Source organism: Eupeodes corollae, chromosome 2 (assembly GCF_945859685.1).
Source record: "Eupeodes corollae chromosome 2, idEupCoro1.1, whole genome shotgun sequence".
Taxonomy (NCBI): domain Eukaryota; kingdom Metazoa; phylum Arthropoda; class Insecta; order Diptera; family Syrphidae; genus Eupeodes; species Eupeodes corollae.
Genome location: NC_079148.1, coordinates 46230989 through 46253785, shown reverse-complemented (window position 1 = coordinate 46253785; position 22797 = coordinate 46230989). Strand labels below are relative to the sequence as shown.

Here is a 22797-nt window from a genome sequence, read left to right as displayed (position 1 = left end):
AGTATACACGATTGAAAGATCTTACAATATTTGCCGAACTTTCAAAAGTCTTACAATAGCATTAAATTTCGTGACAATCTATCAAGTAAATTGTCCGTTTACACGGTTAATGGATTTTATTCAAATAAAAGACAATTTTTCGGTAGAATATCGGCTGACAATTTTGTATTAATTTCCAATTTATAATTATCTATTTACACGGTTGGAAAACATTAGAAAACAAACAATTTAGTATACATATTGGAATACAATTTTCTCGGCAGATGACAGAGAACATAAAAATTTATTATGGAAGTGGTAACAACATTAAAAAAAATGTTAAATATATAAAAAAAAAAAAATTGTTCATGCTTCCAGTGTATTCCAATCTATTTTTTTTTCTATAAAACTTCTTTTTGGTTATATTACTAAACGGTGACTTTTTATTTCTTTCGATTTTCGTAATTTTCAAATTCTTTCACAATCTTGTAAGCTTTTGTTCTTTTTTCCTGATAAAAAACTTTCCGCCCATGTTGTTTGGAAAGAATTCACGAAAGAGAATGGATAATTTTTAGAAAAAAGGAAAGGGATGCCAAAATTCGTCTTTTTCCTTATTTTCAGATATGAGTTTTGCATTGAAAATCAAGTTTCTTTCTCAAAACGTTCTTCTATTGTCAGACATCTATATTATATCTGCCGGCGAAGTAGAATGTATACAACAAAATTCCTTTTGTTTTTCTAGTGCTGTTTCAATTTCTTTTTTTTTTTCTAATTCGGTAGAAAAACAGAACAATGATTTTAAGGCAATGGCTAGTTGGACTCCAATTCAAACGCTTAAATTAATAATAATTTTTTGTGTTTTAAATTCCGACTGTTCCTCTATTGTCAAATTTTCTTGCATGCCCATTTAATTTTTTTTCTGTGTGTATCCAATATAACGTGGACAACTATTGTCAACAATATTTTCAAATAGAAAAAATTGGGTGTTTAGACGACGATTGCAAGAAGTCAACCAATTTTGTAATAGAAAATTTTCCGACGATTGAATGCCATTTTTTTTCTTTCACTTTTGACAAATAATATTTGTTGTTTACATGGTTGATGGAAAATTGAGTAAAATGGATAGGTTCACACAACATAAAAGACTTCATTTCCAGTCAACTGCATTCTATGAAAGAAAATTTTACCCAAGGCAACTAGTTATTTAGTCAAGTGTCATAAACATCAAACTCGGAACGTTATTTTATTAACCTTTACTTTCAATTGATCGTGCAAAAACTACTATCAACACAACTGTCTACAAAAACTTCGCAGGCAAACTACAAGTCGATCTGGACTTGTATTTTGTATTTTAAATAAATTTTACTTATTCCTTTTCCAATTTGACAAGGAACATTTTTACAGAACACATTAAATAACACATTAACTGTCATTTTGACATAAGTAAACTTGGACTTGATAGTAAGGAAGATTTTTCTTGACAAACTTTCCAGTTAACTTTCCAATAAAGTTGCTTTGATTGGAAGGCATTTTTTTGGCAGGTGGTCAATCAAAGACTAGAAACTTGCCTTAACTGCAAGTCCTTATGTCGCCTGAATTTTTTGGTGAAAAATCTGAAAATATTAGAAGATCTTCCATCTTTAGCTTTATTATCAAGTCAAGTTTACTTGTATGTCAAAATATCAGCTAATCATGTTTTTACATTTTATTGAAAGCTGCACTTCATAACTTTGTGTTTTATTTCACTCTTGCACAATTCTATTTAAAGTTCATTGCAAAAGGATTATTAGTAATAGAAACGAATGGAAAACGATTTTTGGTTACAATACAAACAACAACTTATTACAGGTTTGTAACTTGTTTCAGCGATTTTGTTTGTACATATACTAATGTTGTTTTTTACTTTCTGCACGATAAACTGCAGATGGTAGTCAAATGAAGTTTCAAGTTTGAAATTAAGGACATCTGAAAACGAGCCACCTTCGTCTAACTTTGCGTTGAAAGAATGCAGTTGATTTCAAACCAAGTTTCTTATGATGGGTCCGTTCAATCTCGTGTTGCATAGGATTGATAGATGGATTTTTAGATACCTTGTTGAACGAGTTGGATAGTTGTATTGCGATAGCTGTCAAATAATAAAAACAACCTAGCAAATTGCTTATCTACAAAACGAGAACAAAATAAGTCAATTTTGAAGTTTAAAAAAATAGATCGGAGGCAAATAACTTCTTAATCTTCTAATATGTACAAAAAATCCGCAAATACAACTTCAACTAATATTTTGTATCTTTTTGTTTACCAACAAATACAAAAAGCTGAAATCAATTTTTAAGTTTCAGCTGTTTGGTCGAATGCCTACATACGTACCACAGAAATTCTTGGATATCTTTGAATTCCTTTTTTGACATCTCAGCTGTTTTTGATCAGCTGTTATTTTACACCTTAGACACTAACAAAAAGGTATCCGGATACCCTATCTGTCTGAGATTAGAACGCAGCCAATGGGAACCTGCCCAATGTTCGTTTAAAAGTGACAGTTGCCACTACTCCTAACGTAAAATGATGTTGGTAAAAAAGGGGATTAATGTGTCAAAAAATCCAAAATTTAAAGATTGACTGACATTTAAGGCAAGTGCCACTTCTTTAGATCGGCACCTGACCTTGGAAAAATATACATGACCCACAAACAAATCTTTAAATGTAAAAATAAAAAGTCTTCCATACATAATCGATAATTCCATTAATAGATCGATACACTAAGTCACGTAGACGATACTTAAACATGTGATTTCAATAAATGGATTGGTTTTGAATTAATCATTATTAATGTATTTACTTCAGTCTAACTATTTTTGTTTTTAATGTAGTGATTAAGTTGAATATGCGTTTTCTAAAATTGCCTACTTAATAATCTATTACTCTGTTATGCCGATGAATTCTAATGAACTGACTCTGACGTTTATATATTTTTTGGACGCGCTCATTGCATTGCTCTATTTAATTAGTAATTAGAGATTTTATTTTAAGTCTCGTACACAATCAAGCAAACTTAACTATTTATAAACTATGAAATATTTCAGAACTAAGTGCATAAAAAAAGTACAAATATTTACGGAGAGCTGATTTTTTTCGATTTTTTAGTTCAATTGATTTTAATGAGATATTTCAATTAACATAAGTATTTCACTATACCCCTGACCCTGACCCAAAAATTAGTCAGAATGGAATAAGTTTGAACTAAAGGGGATAAATCCAGGTACTACACATTGTGCAAGAAAATTTTCACCCCTTCTGATCTGGCTGTAATTTACAAAGCTTTAATTCGTCCAAAACTTGAATATAACTCGCATATTTGGGCAGTTGCCCCTAAAACAAGTTTAATTATTTTGTACAGGATTCAAAAAAGAGCTTTGAAAATGATAATCAATAGAACTATAACCGAAACAATTGCGCCACTTGAACATCGTCGCAATGTTTCATGCCTTTCGTTGTTCTGCCGATATTATTATAAACAGTATTCTGTCGAATTAGCCAATTGCATTCCCCACCTCGAACAATTCAGCCGTAATACTTTGAGCTCAATTTCAAGTATAAAGATTCTTTTTTAACCGCACATCGAGAATGTGGAATGCTTTACCCAGCTCTGTTCTTTCCCATAATTTTGATATTCAAAACTTTAAGGTCAATGTGCATCGCTATCTTCTCTTTAATCCTTCCCTATTTTCCTAAAGCTCGCACTGTGTTTAAACTTTAAACATGTTAAGGATATTAATAACCACTTGAGTGTCCGTTTATTATAAAAAAAAATCCATCAAAACGTATTATGAGATTATTTTAAAAATCAGCTTTGCAACGCAGCGTCATTGATTTCTTTTTGTAAGAAGTTTTACTAAATTCTATCCTCATTTCCATATTGCATTTAAGGACATTCAATTTCTGTCACTATAAAAATGTATTTTTCTTTTCTTTATACGTTCATTTATCAGGTAAGTAGTCGTGTTGTTGTGTATTGTGTAGATTCTTAGGTACCTATGTTAACCCCATTCTATAGGCTCAACCATTTCTTAAATTTTATTCTTACCCCATTAAGATCAGCATTCAGCATTCTTTCTGTGAGTTTCGTTAATTCTGGTGAAAGTTTTATGTCTTGAACCAATCGATTTATACCTTCTACATCCGATGGTACACATCGTTTCGACACTAATGAATTTCAAAAACAATATTTCATGATAACAGAGGTAATCAAAATTATTATGCACAATGCACTTCAGATCTTAGATTGTTAAACAATAATTAGGATTAAGCTGTTTAGCAAAGGACAAGGGACACACCGTATGAATAAATTAATGAAGACATCAAATTTTTATGAAACACCACACAGATATATGTTTTTCAACTTAGACTTGTTAAGATTAAGGGTATCTAGATAAAATATTTAGCTTTTAAATAAAACAATTACCTGTTGAGCATTTTCTCCTTTGTAGAAATGTTGAATTAAATTCCCAGTTAGACGTGTCACATAGGAATTAGACTTTTGTACTTTTTGTTTTATTACTTCTCCAAGCTGGTAGCGTGTTCCGCAATCGACAATTTCTTCGACAGGCTCTCTTAATTGATGATTTGTTCGTTCGAGATTATTGAATTTCTTAACTAAAATATCACCGCCATTTCTTTTTGAATTCTCTGTCGTGGGAAATGCTACGAAGCTCGACGACTTCGGTGTCATTTTAAGACTTTGTAATGATGCATCTCTTAGATAAAGTGGGATGTTTTCGCAGGTATCAGCTGCGAAATCCCATATGCATCTATTCCCAACTATTTATGTTGTTTTTTTTTATTGTTTCAAATATTTTAGTATGTAATTTGATTGGATAGAAAAAGTTAAGTTATAAAAATTAGTAATTAATCTACGATAGTATTATGACAACACCCTATTAAGTTTTTAAGTATAAATAAGTCGACAGTAATTGTAATTCCATTAGTTTTTTAAACACAAAATTAGTCATAAAACAAAGTTAATTATAAATATTGTAAAAATAATTAAGGAAATAACTAACCACAAATACAAAGTTTTTTCGATAAAAGTAATTTAAATTTGTCAAATGATCGTTTTTTTAATTAGATACATTCTGTTCAATTTCACAATATTACTATTGATACTAACTGCCCTATTATGGTTATCAAATATCAACACGATATTTGATAAAAGTTGATAATTATCAACAAAATTAATGAATCGGTATTATAGTGATCAATTATCAATATTTTTGATAAATAGTGAATTAAAAGATCTATTGTGAATAGATTTATTGATAAACTCGGTATTACGGCTATCAAACATATTGATACTCATCAAATATTCTATCAGCTACAAAATCTTCGTTGACAAATGTATCAAATATTCGTAAATAGTAAAGAATTGTAATTTAAATGCGATTTATAAGTTTTTTTTTATAGTTTTTATTGAATATACAAATTGAAGAACGAAATGCATTCACCAGAATTGTTGTTTGAAGGCATAAACTGAGGAACGAAGGTTTATCGTGCAAGCTAAAAAAACATTATTACGAGATGCTTCAAACCCACTGGACAAATTATAATTTCATGAATTAAAATAAGCAAATTAAACTTGGTAGGTATTACGGCTGTCAAATCCTCAGGATTTTCCTCCATTACTTCCACAAGCCTTTCTATTTGTTTTCTGTTGCTAACTATTCTACTCCTAAATAAACAAAATATTAAGAAAAAAGAGACATTTATTTAATGAAAACAACTTACATCATTCCGCCGATATTATTTATAGACCAAAACACAAGAACTTAACACAAATGACAAAGCTCAAACACCAAACAAAACCTATTCGCAATCGTATATTGATTAGTATTCACAATGGATAAAAAATCATCATTTGATACTCATAATACCAAATTATCAATAAATTGATACAAGTTATCAGTTATCAAATAATTGATAGTTGATAGCCATAATAGGGCTGTAATACTTAAATTGTGTGATACAGTCAATGTTTTTAAGCTCAAATTTATAAGGTTTTCATTTTGTCTATTCAAAAAAACAACTGTCACAAGGTTTCTGAACAATTAACCGGAAATGCCCTTATTTTTCTGACGTGGTTTATAAGTAACTTTAATTTTTAAGCTTTTGATTTGAACTCTACTGTTGTTATAAAAATGCTATTACTGTTGATACTGATAGGGGCCGGTTATAGCTGTCAGTAAAATCCATCAGTAAAATTTGTGTTTTTAGTTTTAGTACATGTTACAGATTTATTTCTAGCAAAAGATTGATGCAATAAAATGAATCCTATATTCAAGTATTTTTTCCAAAAAGAAACAATGCATTTAAAGATTTCTTTAATTTATAAATCCATTTTAATTTTTTTTTAATGATGAAGGGTGTATTCATAAACATCATCCTAACTAAGAACTGCGTTATCCGCATTCATAAAGTCAGATTTTTCATCGAACTAACCTAGTAGAACTGCAGTACCTACCGTTCATAAACGTCAGACTGTCATCAGCCAGCGTCGGGAAGATTGTGCAGCTGAATTTGTTTGGCTGCAGAAAGAACGGGATTTTTAAAATAATTTTTACAACCACAAGAAGGACGAAGCGGCACTGACTTGTAACTAATGTAAGTAATGGCGAATAGTTTGTTAATTTCTTGGTAAAAATAATTTAAATTATTGTTTTTAAAGGTTCAACAAAATTTGTTTGGCAGCCATTTTTCTGTGACGTTTATGAACTCTGTTTACATACAAATAGGACTAAGTCAGAACTTTTTGTTTACTGCAGACATTCTGCATTGGGAGTGCGTTCACAAATGCATCAGAAAACAAATGCGATTGTACTTACGCAGATTTTCTGCGTTTATGAATACACCCGACATTTTATTTCGTTTTACTGTTCCGATCACATCATTAAAAATTTTACTGATGAAAGCAACAGTAAACAAATTGTCTGAGGCGCTAAGCTCAATGTTATGATCGGAAGAAAACAACATTTAATGACGTACATTTAGTGATTGCATAAGCGCTCATCAGTAAAACATTTCATATTCCTCCTGTTTCAAATTTTACTGATAGCTATAACCGGCCCCATACTAAAATTCTATGATACAGTCAATGTTTTTGAGTTAAAATCTATAATGTTTGCATTTTTTCTATTAAAAAAACAACTGTCACAAGGTTTTTGAAAAATCAACCGAGAATTATTTTCTCTGACGTGGTTAAATTATAACGTTAATTTTTAAGCTTTTGACTTGAAATCTACTGTTGTTATAAAAATGCTATCACAATTTTTGAATATAAAATATTGTATTAAAAAGTTTTAGAATTTTCCAATAGAAATTCAATTCAATTTTCAAATTAAATGAATAAATTATTACATGAGTATAAGTATGCATGAACTGAGCAACAAGAGTGTATTTTAGAAAACTGAAGACATTAAAAAATTTCAGGATTTTAAATTATATATGATGGGTTCGGTTGTCGAGATGTTAAAACACAAACATGGCCCTGATCCAATGAAAGATTTTTTCTTTCCATATATATTAATACTTAACAATGTCAAAATAAACTTACAGCTAAAACTTATATTAGTCAACAAAATCAAATTGTTTTCTGTACTGTGGTTTAAACAATCCTTCCGCAGTTGCCCTTTGCCACCTTTTTACCGACCCCAAATAAACAATTATCATACAAATAAAAATTCTCAAAAAAACGTTGTACGATAATTTTACAAAGTACATACTTTTGTCTTCTAGTTTAAAATTTAATATCTTACTTATAGTTTTCGTATTTTCTAATTAGTTTTGAGATGAATTAGAGACCGTTCACACGATTCGATATTTTCACCGTATCGGATATTTTCTCGATTCGGTGCCTTTCGGTTGGAATGTTCAGACGGTACGGTAATTTTACCGTACATCGTACTCAACCCTACACCGACCATCCACTTATTTGACAGTAGCCCAGACGAAAAATGACGCAGTATCGGTCAACATATCGAATCGTCTAAACGCACTGTCTATAAATACATTATTGCGAATCGGTTTGTTTACTGTGCGACCGAAAACGATTTGCAGAGACAAAACCGAATGACAAAATCGACCTAATCGGTAATTTTACAGTATACATTTAAATGCCGTATTGTCTGAATATACTCATTTAAATTATATTGACACTTGCTTATATGGTAAAATCGACGATACGGCAAAACCGCCGATTCGGGATCGTGTGAACGGGCTCTTATGGGTCCTCATTTGATGAAGTTTTGAAAAATCTTGCATGTAATTCCTTTATGTTTTTAAATAATTCGTTCTGGAGTTGATTTAAGTGGTGATTCCAAATCCGAACTCCAATTTAAGCTCTCAACCTTATTTTGCTATTCATTGGAGGAAATTTTTCTAGAACTTTCAATTAACAATATTTCAACTTTTCGAAGTGAATCTACGTAAAAGTCGGTAATACCACGCGGTATTTTGTTATTCACGTGAACGCATTCATTTTATACAATTCTTCCCTGAGTGTGAAGTGTTTCGAATATTTCTCGTAATGGGTCGTTTGTACGGATGATCGTTAGTAAAATGTAAGTTAAAACTTATTTATTATGCTTAAAGTAGAATATTTGTTTGTCAATAATAGGTTATTACCATTTTTAGGACCAAAACGACAAAAAATTTACTGCATATAAATGCAAATATTGCCATAAATAAACTAATTAGGCTTGTTGTACGTCCAGTATCCCTGTAACATTTTGCTAAACTATACTGACCGAGGGTTTTTTTCTTGTAGTGTTTTCCCTTAAATAAAGTTGTAAACAAATTTTGTTTTTCTAAATCTCTTAAATTATTTGTTAAATTTAAAATAATGTAAAAATTGTGCTACAAAATAAAACGAAACTGAAACTGACTGAAGCCTACATTAAAATCTTCATCAATGTCATAACATTTATTTTTAATTTCCAACATTTCGTTGGAGCTTTGTACGATTATTTCCATTTAGAGTTTTTCTGTAAAGAACTGTTTCAGCATAAATACTTCACCCGTTTATTTAAGGATTATGTAGGGCAGGTTTACAACCATTTTTAAAAAATCAATAAGATACTGAAAACGGATTTGAACGGGATATTAAAATAAGGGATTGTAGATTTGAAAAATGATCACAAATTTTATTGAAAAAAAAACTACTTTAATAAGTTAAATATAAAGTTTTATTTGAATTATAAAAAAAATATCTCAAAAACTACACTTTATCGATTGATTTTGAACCAAGATTCGAAATAAAGCCATCGAAAACCTTAAAAAAAGTGTAAATTTATTGCCAGCTATACAATTGTAGGTGTTTTACATTTTAAAAAATTCAATTTTTGACAATATTTTGCAAAAAAATAAATAGCACAAATTGTCTTTTGGTCAAATTTAATTTTTTACACTGGGCCTTACCAATAATCAAAATTAAAACTCACTTAAATATTTAATTGGGTTTTAAATATTTTGCCATACCAATAAATATTTTAATAGTTAGGTTAAGGGCTAACGCCCAGTTTAATTTTGTTGTTGGGAAACACAACTATAAACGGACAATTAAATTAAAATCCATGGTTTGCACTGTCATTTTGACAGCATACGCAACAAATACTTTTAGGGTCACAAGAGTTGAGATTTGTTGTGATTGTTGTCTGCTGATTGTTCGAGGCAATATTTTATAAAAAGCAAGTCGAATAATACTTTTTTTAATATATAATTGTTATGTTCTAATAAATATTCATCATTTAAGAAATGGCTGAAAAACAAAATTTAAAACGGAGCAGATCGTCAAATTGGTATCTAGACCACTTGCCGATGTTATAGATTTAAAGCTTAATGATGGCAAGTCATTAAAAGCCAAAGCTATAGCCTGGCAAAATATTGCTCCAACGTTTCAGGCAAGTGGCATTGAATTGACGCCGAAATAAGTAAGGGGCCGAGAGAGCCGCTACAACCAGGAGGCGCGGACCAATTTAAGTCCTTCTTCCTTCTGAGATCGATTATGAAATTGCTAAAATTTTCGCTCTGGATTTTGTCGAAGATACCGCAGATTGCAATGCGTAAGATCTTACGGCAAGATATCTCAGGCCTGTCAATACAATTAGCTCACTTGAAATTGCACCACCTCTGTTGGTAGCCGAGGCAATGTCTTCCACAAAAGATTAATAATGAATCTGGCAGTTTTTTTTATTTTAATTTTTCAAGTTTATGCCGGAAAAAAAAATATTTACCTATAGTGCCGATAAAACTCTGTATCCTCATATTTTGAGAATGGTTCAATTTCGTTTTTGTATAATTTTTACCTCCTTGCTTTGGCCATATCTTCCAAGATATTTAAATCTTTTATTATTGAATCGTCCGAATTTATTTCAAAACTTAATTTAAATCAAATATTTTTGTTTATGTTTGTAAATTTTTCTTATGTCAGTTTAATGCTGTCTTCTTGACACAGAATGAAGTAAATATTGTAATAGAAGTCTTATTAGTAAAAGACGTGTTTATTTTGGTTAATATACACGAACATTAACTCGCTGTTAAAGTTTAACTCAACGATACCTAAACGTGTGTCTAGCGATTTATTATTGGCAATTCCCACTGACTTTAAAAAAGCCTTATTAAATATCAAGGGTGTATTCATAAACGAAGAAAATCTTCACTAGTACAATCGCATTTCTTTTCTGATGCATTTGTGAACGCACTCCCAATCCAGAATGTCTGTAGTAAACAAAAAGGTCTGACTTAGTCCAATTTGTATGTAAACAGAGTTCATAAACGTCAAAAAAAGGGTTGCCAAACAAATCTTGTTGAACTTGATTTTTGATTTGCTTACCGGAAAAGAAAATTATAATTAGCACAAATATCTTGCAACTATGGCTTTGTAATTTAAAGTTTAATGTGGTTAGTTGTCCACACAGTACTTTCATCATTCCTTTAAAAACAAAAATTTAAACTATTTTTATCAAAAAATTAACAAAATATTTGCCATTACTTTCATTCTTTACGAGTCAGTGCCGCTTCGTCTTTCATGTTGTTGTAATTTTAACAATTCCCGCTATTTCTGCAGCCAAACAAATTCAGCTGCACAATCTGTCCGACGCTGACGACAGTCTTAAATTTATGAACGGTAGGTACTGCAGTTCGACTAGGTAGTTCGATCGAAAATCTGACTTTATGAATGTAGATAACGCAGTTCTTAGTTAGGCTGACGTTTATGAATACACTCCAAATCACACAACACTGGTTCTTGTTTTAAAATACATGGTGAGTATTAAACCGACTAAAGATTTAATCAACCGTTACTCGAAAACCTTAAGGATGACCCTTCATCATTCACAGTTTGAACCTTTACTTACGGGACCTTGTATAACCTAGTTCACCAAATAATAGTTTTTCGCAACAGATAGGATAAATTTGGAGATAAATATAATTTACAATACCTATGTTCATGTGTGGACAATATTTATACATTTTATTTCAATTATATTTTTTTTAATAAACTGTCGACTTATTTATACCAAAAATCTTAACCTAAACCAATGAAAAAATCAAAAAAAAAAAAACAATTCAACACAACAACACTGATCATGCGGTAAAAAACAAAAACATAACAAAATCCCATCCAACAACAAAGTTTTAAGAAAAAGAATAATAAAACTTACATGGCTTGCTTTTGACATACCAACGGGCACACCGGTTTGACAATATAGCTTTTTCGGCATCATCTATTGAGTTAATACTACTCTTATAGGCGTCCGTCTGGCATATAAGCTTTTGCTTGAGATCATCCACACTCAGTTTATTTTTAACATTATCCCAAACAAAAGTCTCCGTGGGACATTGCGACACACAGACTTGAGGTGTTGGACAACCAGTAATTGGCACTAATGGATCGATACATTTCTCCAAGTTGAAGAAAAACAAATATTTTTTGTCTTTTACAGCAGCATCAACCCCGCATTTTCTATTAAACGAATCCGTCGGAACGAGTAATTTATTCAAATCACCATTTCGAACAGCTAGAACATTAAAATTAATTTATTATGAATACAAATTTGAGTGAAGTTAGAGACTGTTAATCAATTTGATATTCGGCTTCTCCAATAGTCTATTAGGCCTTAATGTGGAAATTTCAATTAAATGCTAATACTCACCGTAATGACCAATGTAGCCCCAAGCTGCCAGGAAGATGACAAAAATTAGTAAACAGAACACATCAGTGCACGATCGTTTCGAGAGCGGTCCCTTAAATTTCCGATCATATTGCAAACGTTCACCTTTATAAAAATAAATAATTAAAAAAAAAAACAATTAAACTTCCATTTATGACTCAGCAACAGTTTCACAAGAAATTTAGTTTTATTTGTTTAGTTTTTTTTTATTGCATTACCGTATTTTAATAATGTTATTTGTTCAGAGTATTCACTATTTTCTACAGCCCTACTTTCGTCGTCGGATTCACTACAACAACAACCAGGCATTGTGCTATTTTTGTTAATAATTTTTCTAATAATTGCAATTCATTTTTTATGAAAACAAACTCCGAAATTGAAGGGCGAAGAGCGAAGCTTACTCCAGTGAATGAAGAGTGAATAAAAATTAAAGTAGCTGAGTCTGAATTATTGTTGCTTAGCATAGAAAATTATTTTTATTGTTAAACATATGTACGTAGATGACGTGCGCACACTACGGGCTACGGCTGACATAAGATTCTAATCTAATTAAGAATGTTTAGCTCAAGCTTTCTTGCCTTATGCCTTAGCAGTGGAAGACAGCGTTTTTTTGATAAGTTATAAGTTATATGTTTGTGTGTAGTTTACTCAGAAAGTGAGTGATTCTTGTTTTTGTTTATTGTGGAAACAGAAAAGAACACTACGCACACTATAAAATGCACAGTCTTGGTTTTTAGAATTGTCATTTTTATCGTTCGTGATAAATGATTTATAGTCAAATAGGAACATTATTTGAGTGCAATAATACCTTTAAAACTGTATTTTTATTGACAAATTATTTATATAATGTTTGCGTGTAACTTGGGTTTCTAAATTGTGCGATCATGTCATGCGATCGGACTAACAATAGGTGATCATATCTTTTGTCAATTAAACTCAAAACTTTGGTCTAATAAAAGAAAAGTATAGTAGTGTAGCAGTCTAAAGCCAATGGCTAAATAGTCATAGTCAACATTCATCAGAAACAATATTTTAATTGGAATAATGTATATAGTTTCGAACGCAGAGCAATTCAAAATATGTTTATACAATTTAATTTTAAAATAAGAATAAAAGCGTGACCACTTTAATATCAATTTCTTCTTAATTTTGAAGCCTTTTTAACTTCCCATAGGAAGGTATTGTAATGGGTCCGATTTGTCAAATTGAAAATTTTGACATTTCTTGACGTTTCAAGGTCCCTAGAGTCGAAATAAAAGATTTTTAGACAGATGTCTGTGCGTGCGTGTGGACGTACGTTCGTACGTCCGTACGTCCGTAGCTCAAGAACCAGAAGAGATATCGATTATCAAATAAATTTTGTGATACTGATAATAAGGCAGAAAGATGAAGAAAGGTCTCTCAAGAAAATTGCGTGGGTGGTTTTTTTACCATAGCAGTTTGAAAAAAAAGGTGACAATTTTGGTTAACCCTAAATATCTTACGAACCAAAAACGCTAGAGACTTGAATTAAATTTTATATAATTTGTTGTAACGTGATATCAATGAAATATATTTAAAAAAAAAATCCATTTAACGGTTTTCTTATAAATCAAACAAACTGAAAAAAAATTGGTCACCTCCAAAATTTTACGACTAAAGTGTGATTTTATCTCCAAAACAATTTTGTGCAACGAAGAATAATGTTTTTGACATCTGATAAAATTTTGAGAAAAATCGTATTGACAGTTTTTTTAAATAAAAAATAAAAATCTAAAAAAAACATTACTCAAAGTTCGTAAAAATTGAATATCGATTTAAATATCTTTTCAAAAACTTGAAATTCAAACTTATCTTATCTTATAAGAAATATTGTTTTCAACATTAGAATAAATTTTGAGAAAAATCGAATTGACAGTTTTTTAACAAAAAAATAAAAAACCTAAAAAAAAGTTAATAAAAGTTGGTAAAAATTTATTTTCGACTCAAATATCTTTTCAAAACTTTGAGATATTGGCTTTAATTTACTTTTATTTTTCAAAAGTTATTGTTGTCAACATTCAGTAAAATTTTGAAAAAATCGAATAGACAGTTTTTTTACAAACAATTAAAAACCGAAAAAAAATTAACAAAAGTTGGTAAAAAATGATTTTTACTCAAATATCTTTTCAAAAATTTGAGATAATACCTTCTTACTAATGTTTACTTATAAGAAATATTGTTTTCAACATTAGAACAAATTTTGAGAAAAATCAAATTGACAGTTTTTTAACAAAAAAATAAAAACCTTAAAAAATATGTATAAAAGTTGGTAAAAATTGATTTTCGACTCAAATATCTTTTCAAAACTTGAAATTTAGGCTTCAAACTTATTTTATCTTACTAGAAATATTGTTTTCAACATTTCGAAAAATGTTCAGAAAAATCGAATTGACGGTTTTTTTACAAAAAATAAAAACCTAAAAAAAAGTTGGTAAACATTGATTTTCGACTCAAATATCTTTTCAAAACTTTGAGATATTGGCTTTAATTTACTTTTATTTTTCAAAAGTTATTGTTGTCAACATTCAGTAAAATTTTGAAAAAAAAAACGAATAGACAGTTTTTTTACAAAATATTAAAAACCGAAAAAAAATTAACAAAAGTTGGTAAAAAATGATTTTTTACTCAAATATCTTTTCAAAAATTTGAGATAATACCTTCTTACTAATTTTTACTTATAAGAAATATTGTTTTCAACATTAGAACAAATTTTGAGAAAAATCAAATTGACATTTTTTTAACAAAAAAATAAAAACCTAAAAAAATATGTAATTGATAAATTGATTTTCGATTCAAATATCTTTTCAAAAATTGTAGATATTGGCTTTAAACTACTTTTATCTTTCAAAAAATATTGTTGTTAACATTCAGTAAAATTTTGAAAAAAATCGAATTGACTATTTTTGTACAAAAAAATAAAAACCTAGTAAACAAAACTTAACAAAAGTTGGTAAAAATTGATTTTCGACTCAAATACCTTTTCAAAAATTTGAAATATTGGCTTTAAACTACTTTTATCTTTTAAAAAATATTGCTGTCAACAAATCGACAGTTTTTTTTTACAAAAAATAAAAACCTAAACAAAAAAATTAATAAAAATTGGTAAAAATTGATTTTCCACTCCAATATCTTTTCAAAAAATTGAGATTATAGCTTAGAGCTAGTTTTATCTTTTAAAGAATATTTTGAAAAAAATCGAATTGAAAGTTTTTTTACAAAAACTAAAACTCTAAAAAAAAACAATACTAAAACTTGGTAAAAATTTACTTTCGACTCAAATAGCTTTTCAAAAATTAAAAATATTGGCTTCAAACTTATTTTATCTCACAGAAAATATTGTTTTCGATATTCAGTAATTTTTATATAAAAATCCAACAGTCCGTTTTTTCATAAAAAATAAAATCTACAAAAAATAGTACGCAAATTTGGTAAAAATTGATACAAGTACATATAGACAAGCTTTTAAGTGAGACAAATCCCAGCATCATTTTTAATTTAAAATTTCTTCAACAAATAAAAAGCGCTTACCTGAAAACCTTCACATGAAACAACACAGAATCCATAGACTTCATATCATGAGTCTTTATTTAACTCTATATGAAGTTTTCAGCAAACCTTGAATTTAATGTTTTTCTAATTTTGGAAGATACGTTTTGCAGTCAATTTTTAATACTTGTTTCGAAAATAAACTTTAATATTACCTATTTGCTCAGTTTTTAAAAATACCCGTTTTCAACATTATTTTTATATTTCCTAATATAATTCAAAAACTCAATATAACAGAATTGTCGAGACCTGGGTTTCCCAAAGTGTTCCGCGAAAATATTTGGAAAAAAAAAATCAAGACGGACTAGTAACTAGTTAATGTTGGGCTTCATGTAATTTTGATCGCAGCAGTCGAATTTGAAATTCATATTTTTAAAAAACCAGCGGGTAACGGCAGCCATAGTAGGCCCGCTTTAAGTGGGTGAGTTTTACTTTATTTTGTTTTATACATACAATTTTCGACTGGATCGCTGGCTTAAGTCTGGATATTGGAAAAAATCAAGTGAATGCTCGGAAAAAGCATTCGAAGCTGCCGAAGAATCACCAACTGACGGGTATGTCCAACTAAAATCATAATTTACGTAAAATAGTATAATCCCCGGTTAATAACTTCTGCTCTCTAAGCATTTATTTTGTTTGTTCAATTTCGGTTTTCCATAAACTTATTTTAGTTCTGAAGGTTTTAAGCTTGATGGTTTGCGTAATTTGCGCCAAAGTGTTGCCGAACAGTGCAATGTTTCCAGCAAAAATAAAACGTCACTTTGAAGGGATTCATTCAGATTGCAAAAGCAAACCGACTGATTTCTTCAAAAGAAAATATGTGTATTGAACTAAATCTCTAACCATTATTACTTATCACTCAAAGACAATGAACGAAAATGCGTTGATGGCGTCCTATTTGGTAAGTTTCCGGCTAACACGAACTTGTGAAGCCCATACCATTACTGGAAACTTAATAAAGCCATGTGTTTAAGACATTGATGAATGTTTATTGGGTGACAAGGCCAACAAATTAGTTGACACCGTTCCGCCATTCCCTCGCAGTGGACAAAAATTCCGGTCACCCTTAAAGAGGTGTTAGGCGAAAGCGTGAAAAAAATTAACTTTGTTAAAACACGTCTAAAAGATACAAGCCTTTTTAAAGTATTGTGTGATGACATAGTTAGTCTACATACGTCTTTACTTCTTCACGCAGAAGTAAGGTGGCTTTCTCGCGGAAAAACACCGACGTGGCTTTTCGAAATAAGAGCTGAAGTTAGAACTTACTGTTGTGTAATGAACGTTGGTTATTGAAATTGGCATATCTGTCAGAAATATTTAAAAAAAAATGATTTTGGTGTATCACTGCAGGCAAAAGCAATATCTGTTTTCGATGCTAGTGACAAAATACAAGCATTTAAGCATAAAATCCAGTTTTGGATTGAATCTACATACAAGCGAATTCGATGAAGAACCTGATATACGGTTGCAGTTGTTCCAAATTCAGCCAGATATGTAAAAATAAGCAGGCAGATTATTCCCACTAAAAAGAAACTCCATATAATTATAATGCATATATTATATAATTATGTAATTTCTTACTAAGTTAAGTTAAAATTGTTCTTGAGTTTTTCGTTGTAGAAACAGTTTCCTGAATTCAATACAATAAACGAAATTTGGAAAAACAGTTATTTAATTTGCTACACGTAACTGCGAAAAATTGCATATGCGCAACGAAGTGCTCCGCGTGAAATTTCTCACGTAAAAAGTGCTCCGCGACTAAAAAAGACTGGGAACCGCAGGTATAGACAACAGATTCGTTTCAAGAGCAAGACATACTTTACTTTGCCTTTCTTTTTCTGTTGAAAACCATTTTTTTTTAATAATAAACACACCTTATTATGCAGAGGCACAGTGTGAGCACTAGGAAGAGGAGAGAGGGTTTAAAAGGAGATGTCGGTGCACATTGGTTTTGAATTCCTGAATATTGCAATGACTAGGAAAGACAGAGTGTGGTAAGGCATTCCACATTCGCGTAGTACGGCTAAAGAACGAATCCCTGTATTTAACAGTACGGCCGAAGTTAGGCTCGAGGGTATACTGATGAGCATTCCTAGAAGCGCGAGTATTACGGTTGAACTGTTTAAGGGGAGAAATGCAACTGGCTATTACACTAGAGCATAATAACGGTAAAAAAGGTTCAGACAAGAGACCTTATGACGATGTTTAAGCGAAGTAAATGAACTTATAATGATATTATCATCTATCAATTTAAATGCTCTACGTTCAATACTGTCCAAGAGGCTTATGTAAGTTGCAGGAGCACCAGCCCAGAGATGGGAGTTATACTCAAGCTTTGGACGTATGTAAGTCTGGTAGACAATGTATTGGATTAGATGTTGCAGACAGGAGAACATTAATAAAAATGAGAAAGAGTGTTGGAGATAAAACAGAGCCCTGGGGCACACCAGTATTTATTTTATGGTTTTCAGACTTGAATCCATCCAATACTACTTGTATTGAACGATCCGAAAGGTAATTACTAATCCAATGAAGCAGGGATTCATGAAAACCGAAAGCACGCATTTTCGATAAGAGAGAGGGACGTAAGTGCAATCGGTCGATTATTAGAGGGTGAGGAAGATTCGCCTTTCTTGGGAATAGGCTGGACAAATCCAGTTTTCCATCCGCTCGGAACGAGACCTGAGGAGTAGGACAGATGAAAAAGCTAACGCAGTGGTTTTTCCAGCGTTGAAGAACACCTCTTCAGAACAATAGCGGGAATACCATCCGGACCAAAGGATTTATGTGTGTTTAGATCTCTTAGGTCTCTTGCCACAGTACGAGTGCGAAAAAAGATTGGTCCCATAGAAATACTAACTCGCTCGAGTACAGGCGGAGTCATAACACTCACTGGCAGCGTAGAATTGGCGGCGAACTGCCTAACATAGAGATTAGCTTTCTCTAAAGAACTAACAAAAGGAGTGTCATTGACAACGAGCGTAGGAACCGAAGAAGATGAATAATTTTTCATGTTTTTTACAAATGACCATCAATTTTTACTGCCTTAGGGACATTGCAGTATTTTTTGCCGTAACTTTTGGTCATGTAAAAATTTGGTCCGTCGAATACGGGCGTTGCAGGCCTTCCTGGCTTGTTTGAACATTTTCCGGCTTTCCTCAGTACGGTTGGCTTTATAGCAACGGAAACTTACCTCTTTGGGCCTGATAACATCTTTACAGCTCGCATCAAACCATGCGTTTTCCTTAAAAGTTCTCATTAACAGGAGAATTAAACTTGTGATCATGTCAGCGCTGGCGTCAACGTCACTATCACGGAAGCATAGTGACCAGTTAAAGATCCTGAAGTAATTATTGAGACCATCCTAGTTGACTTTCTCGTATTGCCAAACGGTTCTCTTAGGAGCTCTTTCTTTAACTGTACAGTTTTGACACGAGAAATTTTCTGATGCAACACAATGTTCAGATGTGCCTAGAGGAGATAGAACACTAACAGTGTACTTATAAGGTCAGAGGTAAGAAACAAGTCAAGAGTGTTTTCTGCTCGACCTTCAACGTCCGATATTCGGGTGGGCTCGTTGACTAGCTGAGTAAGGTGGCACTTTTTTACTTTATCAAAACTATTTTTATTTTTTTAGCTTTATTTACAGCATTTTGAAAACAGAATACTTTTTTTAAGAAAACGTCATAATAATTTTTCATTCGCATAATTTTCTATTAAACAATAACATATGTACCTATGATAATTCATAAGTCTGTGAAATAATAAAAACAAAAATAATATAAATGGTATCTTATTTTTATTTTCTCTTTCTAATTTTATTGTTCTTAGTTATTTGCATCTCTCTCACATTTGTACATGAATTGTCCCTATCATAATCAACAATTGCACCAAATTAATTGATTTGTCAAAACTTCCAGTATTATACAGTATTATGAGATACAGTATTTTGACAATACAGCATTTTGAGTGTTTTAAATGTACAGTATTTTGAATTACAGAATATTAACCATACGGTTGTACAGTATCATACAGAATTTTGACCTTACAGTATTTTAAAACACAGCATTTCGACCCGGTAAAAAAAACTACCCGATAAATAAAGATAGGCTCAAAAAGCAGTATTATATACGTTTTTTTCGAAATCTTAAAATAAATATCTCAAAAACGATTGGAAAAGTGCAATTTTTGCTTGGAAGAAAACTTTGCCGACCAGTGTAATCGGTACCACGTTACAGTTACCAGAGATCTCTATAGATAAGCTTTTTGGCTTTAGTAAATTGCGTGTTCATCAATTTTAAAATGCTGCAATATCAACTAGACCCGTTTTCACAGATGGCATAAGAGTCGACTTTCTGAATTATGAATGCCTGATTAAAAATTAAAAACTCAACTGCTAAAAATGTGTTCATTTTCGACCGTATACACGATAAATAAATTTTAAAATTTAATTGATATCTCGAAATCTTAGTTATTATAGAAGCTGATGCACATATTTATTTTCAATATTCATATTTATGTATGTGAAAGGTTGAAAAACCCAAAATTAAAACAATTTAGATAAAAGCATTTCACATTACCTATCTTACTCAAAAATGTTTAAGGCTGCTACCTGGAGCTATAGCATTGCATTGTTTTTGTTTCATTTTATTTTATTTGTGTTGTTTATATCTTTTTTAACATCAAAGATAAGATATTATGATTCAAACAAATGGTAGAAGTGGGACGTATTAATTCTTCTTCGCATACATACAATAATTATTGTTTTTGCCTGTGAGTCTTCGGGTTGCACGATAAATATACCGTCAGATAGCTTTGTCGCTTAATGTGAATTGCGCTAATGAAAGATGTTAATTGTAGCTGTCTATCGATGTATTTTGAAGTTCAAACACAATGGTTCGGACAAAAACTTTAAAACAAATATATGTACATACCTATTTTAAGTGCCTTGGGAAAATTTTATTATTCCTTTAAATGTCTTTAGTTCGTTAAGAATAAGAACTAAAATATGCTCAGCGATAAAACTGTAGCTACCCTTCCAAAACCTTTTACCACACAAAAACTTAATTTTGCAAAAATGCTTGCATACAAATTAAAGTATGTATGTATGTATGTACCTGTGTTGCTCGTCTTAAAACATATTTATTTATTATTATTTGCTTGTATTGATATCTGAAAAAGCTTCTTATCAGATTTATTTTGCTTACGATAATAGAACAGCAGAATTGAGAGTGAAAGTGAAGATATCTAAGTCGCTTTTTACCTGCGACCGCGACGGCAAGTTATATTGGAGATTTTAATCAAACATGACATTACGATAGTTGAGAATTGAAAAAATGTGGGTCCGCCGATTCCGTCTGTCTGTCTGTCTGTCTTGGCCCTATAGTCCAAACAATTGGGTCGATTGACTTCAAATTTGGAAATGAGGAAATTTAAGGTTTTGAACCAATTCACGAACGTTGTTTTTTCTCATTTTTTAAAGACAATCATTTTTTTTGACAAAAATCGTAAATTCGAATTTTATCAAAAACAAATCAACAGATATTTTTTTAATTTTCGCTGAAATTGTTTTTCTTAATTTGGCTTCTTTCAAAATAAAACAATATTTTTATGTTGCTCAAAAGAAAATAGAACCGTTATTTTGTATTTAAGTTTTCTCAAGAACTAATCAACCAATTTCAATCAAGAAAGGCGGTTCCAACCAAGAAAAAAATTATAGAGGAATATCATTTTTAAATTCTGCATTGAATATACTAATGGTTGTTTTGGCGCAGCGTTTTCAAGTGTGGATTTCTCAAAATAACATACTTAGTGAATTTTAGGCTGGGTTTCGGGAGAACTACTCAACAATAGATCAAATCTTTATCCTTACCACCGTTGCACAGAACTTTATCAGGACTAAGACAAAAATATACGCGTTCTACGTTGACCTTAAAGCCGCCTTTGATACAGTGCACAGAAGCGCACTTCTCCATAAACTTTACAATATTGATGTATCACGGAAATTTGGAAGACTGATTAAAAAGCTGTACGAGACGACATCATCAGCAGTTTGGGACGGAAAGCAACTTTCAAACTTGTTTGAAACTTTTACAGGTGTTAAACATGGCTGCAACTTTAGCCCATTAGCATTTGTGGTGTTCATCGACGATATCTCAGAATATCTTTGCGGTGGGTTCAGGTTTGGTAGTACTCTTATTGAGGTTCTTAAGTACGCAGATGACTTGGTGTTTCTTGCAGACTCGCCAGAAAGATTACAAAGAATGATAAATCAACTTCAAAAATACTGCAAGGACTGGATGTTAAAAGTCAACATATAGCGAAATCAAAAGTAATGGTTTTCAGAAAAGGAGGAGGAACATATTCAAGAAACGAAAAATGGTATTTTGATGGGGAACAAATCGAAACAGTCGAATCGTATAAATATTTTGGTATACATATACGAGTATGTAGTAACATGAGCATGGATCTGAACCTAAAAGAGAAGCTTGCATCATGTTAGTCAGCTATGAGCTTATCGTGGAAAAATTGTATGGAAGATAAAAATATATCCATGCTCATCAAACTGCAAATATTCCAGGCGGTTTCTAAGTCAATGCGGTTTTTACGGTAGAAAAATTACTTTGCTTCTTTTTAAAAAGGATTTTCATGCTTCCACACAGTGTACACCAAATAACATGTTGATGGTTAAATCTGGTTTCCCCCCACTATTTATGGATGCATTGACGCTTCATTTTTAACTTCCCATTGGAAGTTATTGCTATGGCACCGATTTGTCAAATTGAAAATTTTACATTTCTCGACGTTTCAAGGTCCCTAGAGTCGAAATTAAAGATTTTTAGTAAGATGTCCGTTTTGGTTAAGCCTAAATATCTCACGAACTAAAAACGCTGGAAACTTGAATTAAATTTTATATTATATATTGTAACGTGATACCAAACAAATATATTTTTATAAACAATTTTGTGCAATGAAAAATAACGTTTCAAACATCTGGTAAAATTTTGATAAAAATCGAATTGACAGTTTTTACTTG

At 31.1% G+C, this 22797-nt stretch overlaps 1 protein-coding gene across 5 annotated transcripts in view; it reads right to left on the bottom strand.

Moving 5' to 3' along the window:
• The window catches only part of LOC129944167 (choline transporter-like 2), a 61192-nt gene that overhangs the window by 3721 nt on the left and 34674 nt on the right, over positions 1 to 22797 (bottom strand). For 3 of the 5 annotated variants that reach the window (XM_056053401.1, XM_056053400.1, XM_056053399.1), the window contains exons 3-5: positions 12177 to 12299; positions 11685 to 12041; positions 4439 to 4794 (exon numbers count right to left, since the gene is read on the bottom strand). In XM_056053401.1, coding sequence (XP_055909376.1) covers positions 4439 to 4794; positions 11685 to 12041; positions 12177 to 12299 — 836 coding nt within the window. Of the gene's footprint in view, positions 1 to 4060; positions 4180 to 4438; positions 4795 to 11684; positions 12042 to 12176; positions 12300 to 12412; positions 12758 to 22797 lie in introns of those variants that run through there. The other 2 variants (XM_056053402.1, XM_056053398.1) reach the window with 2 other exon arrangements.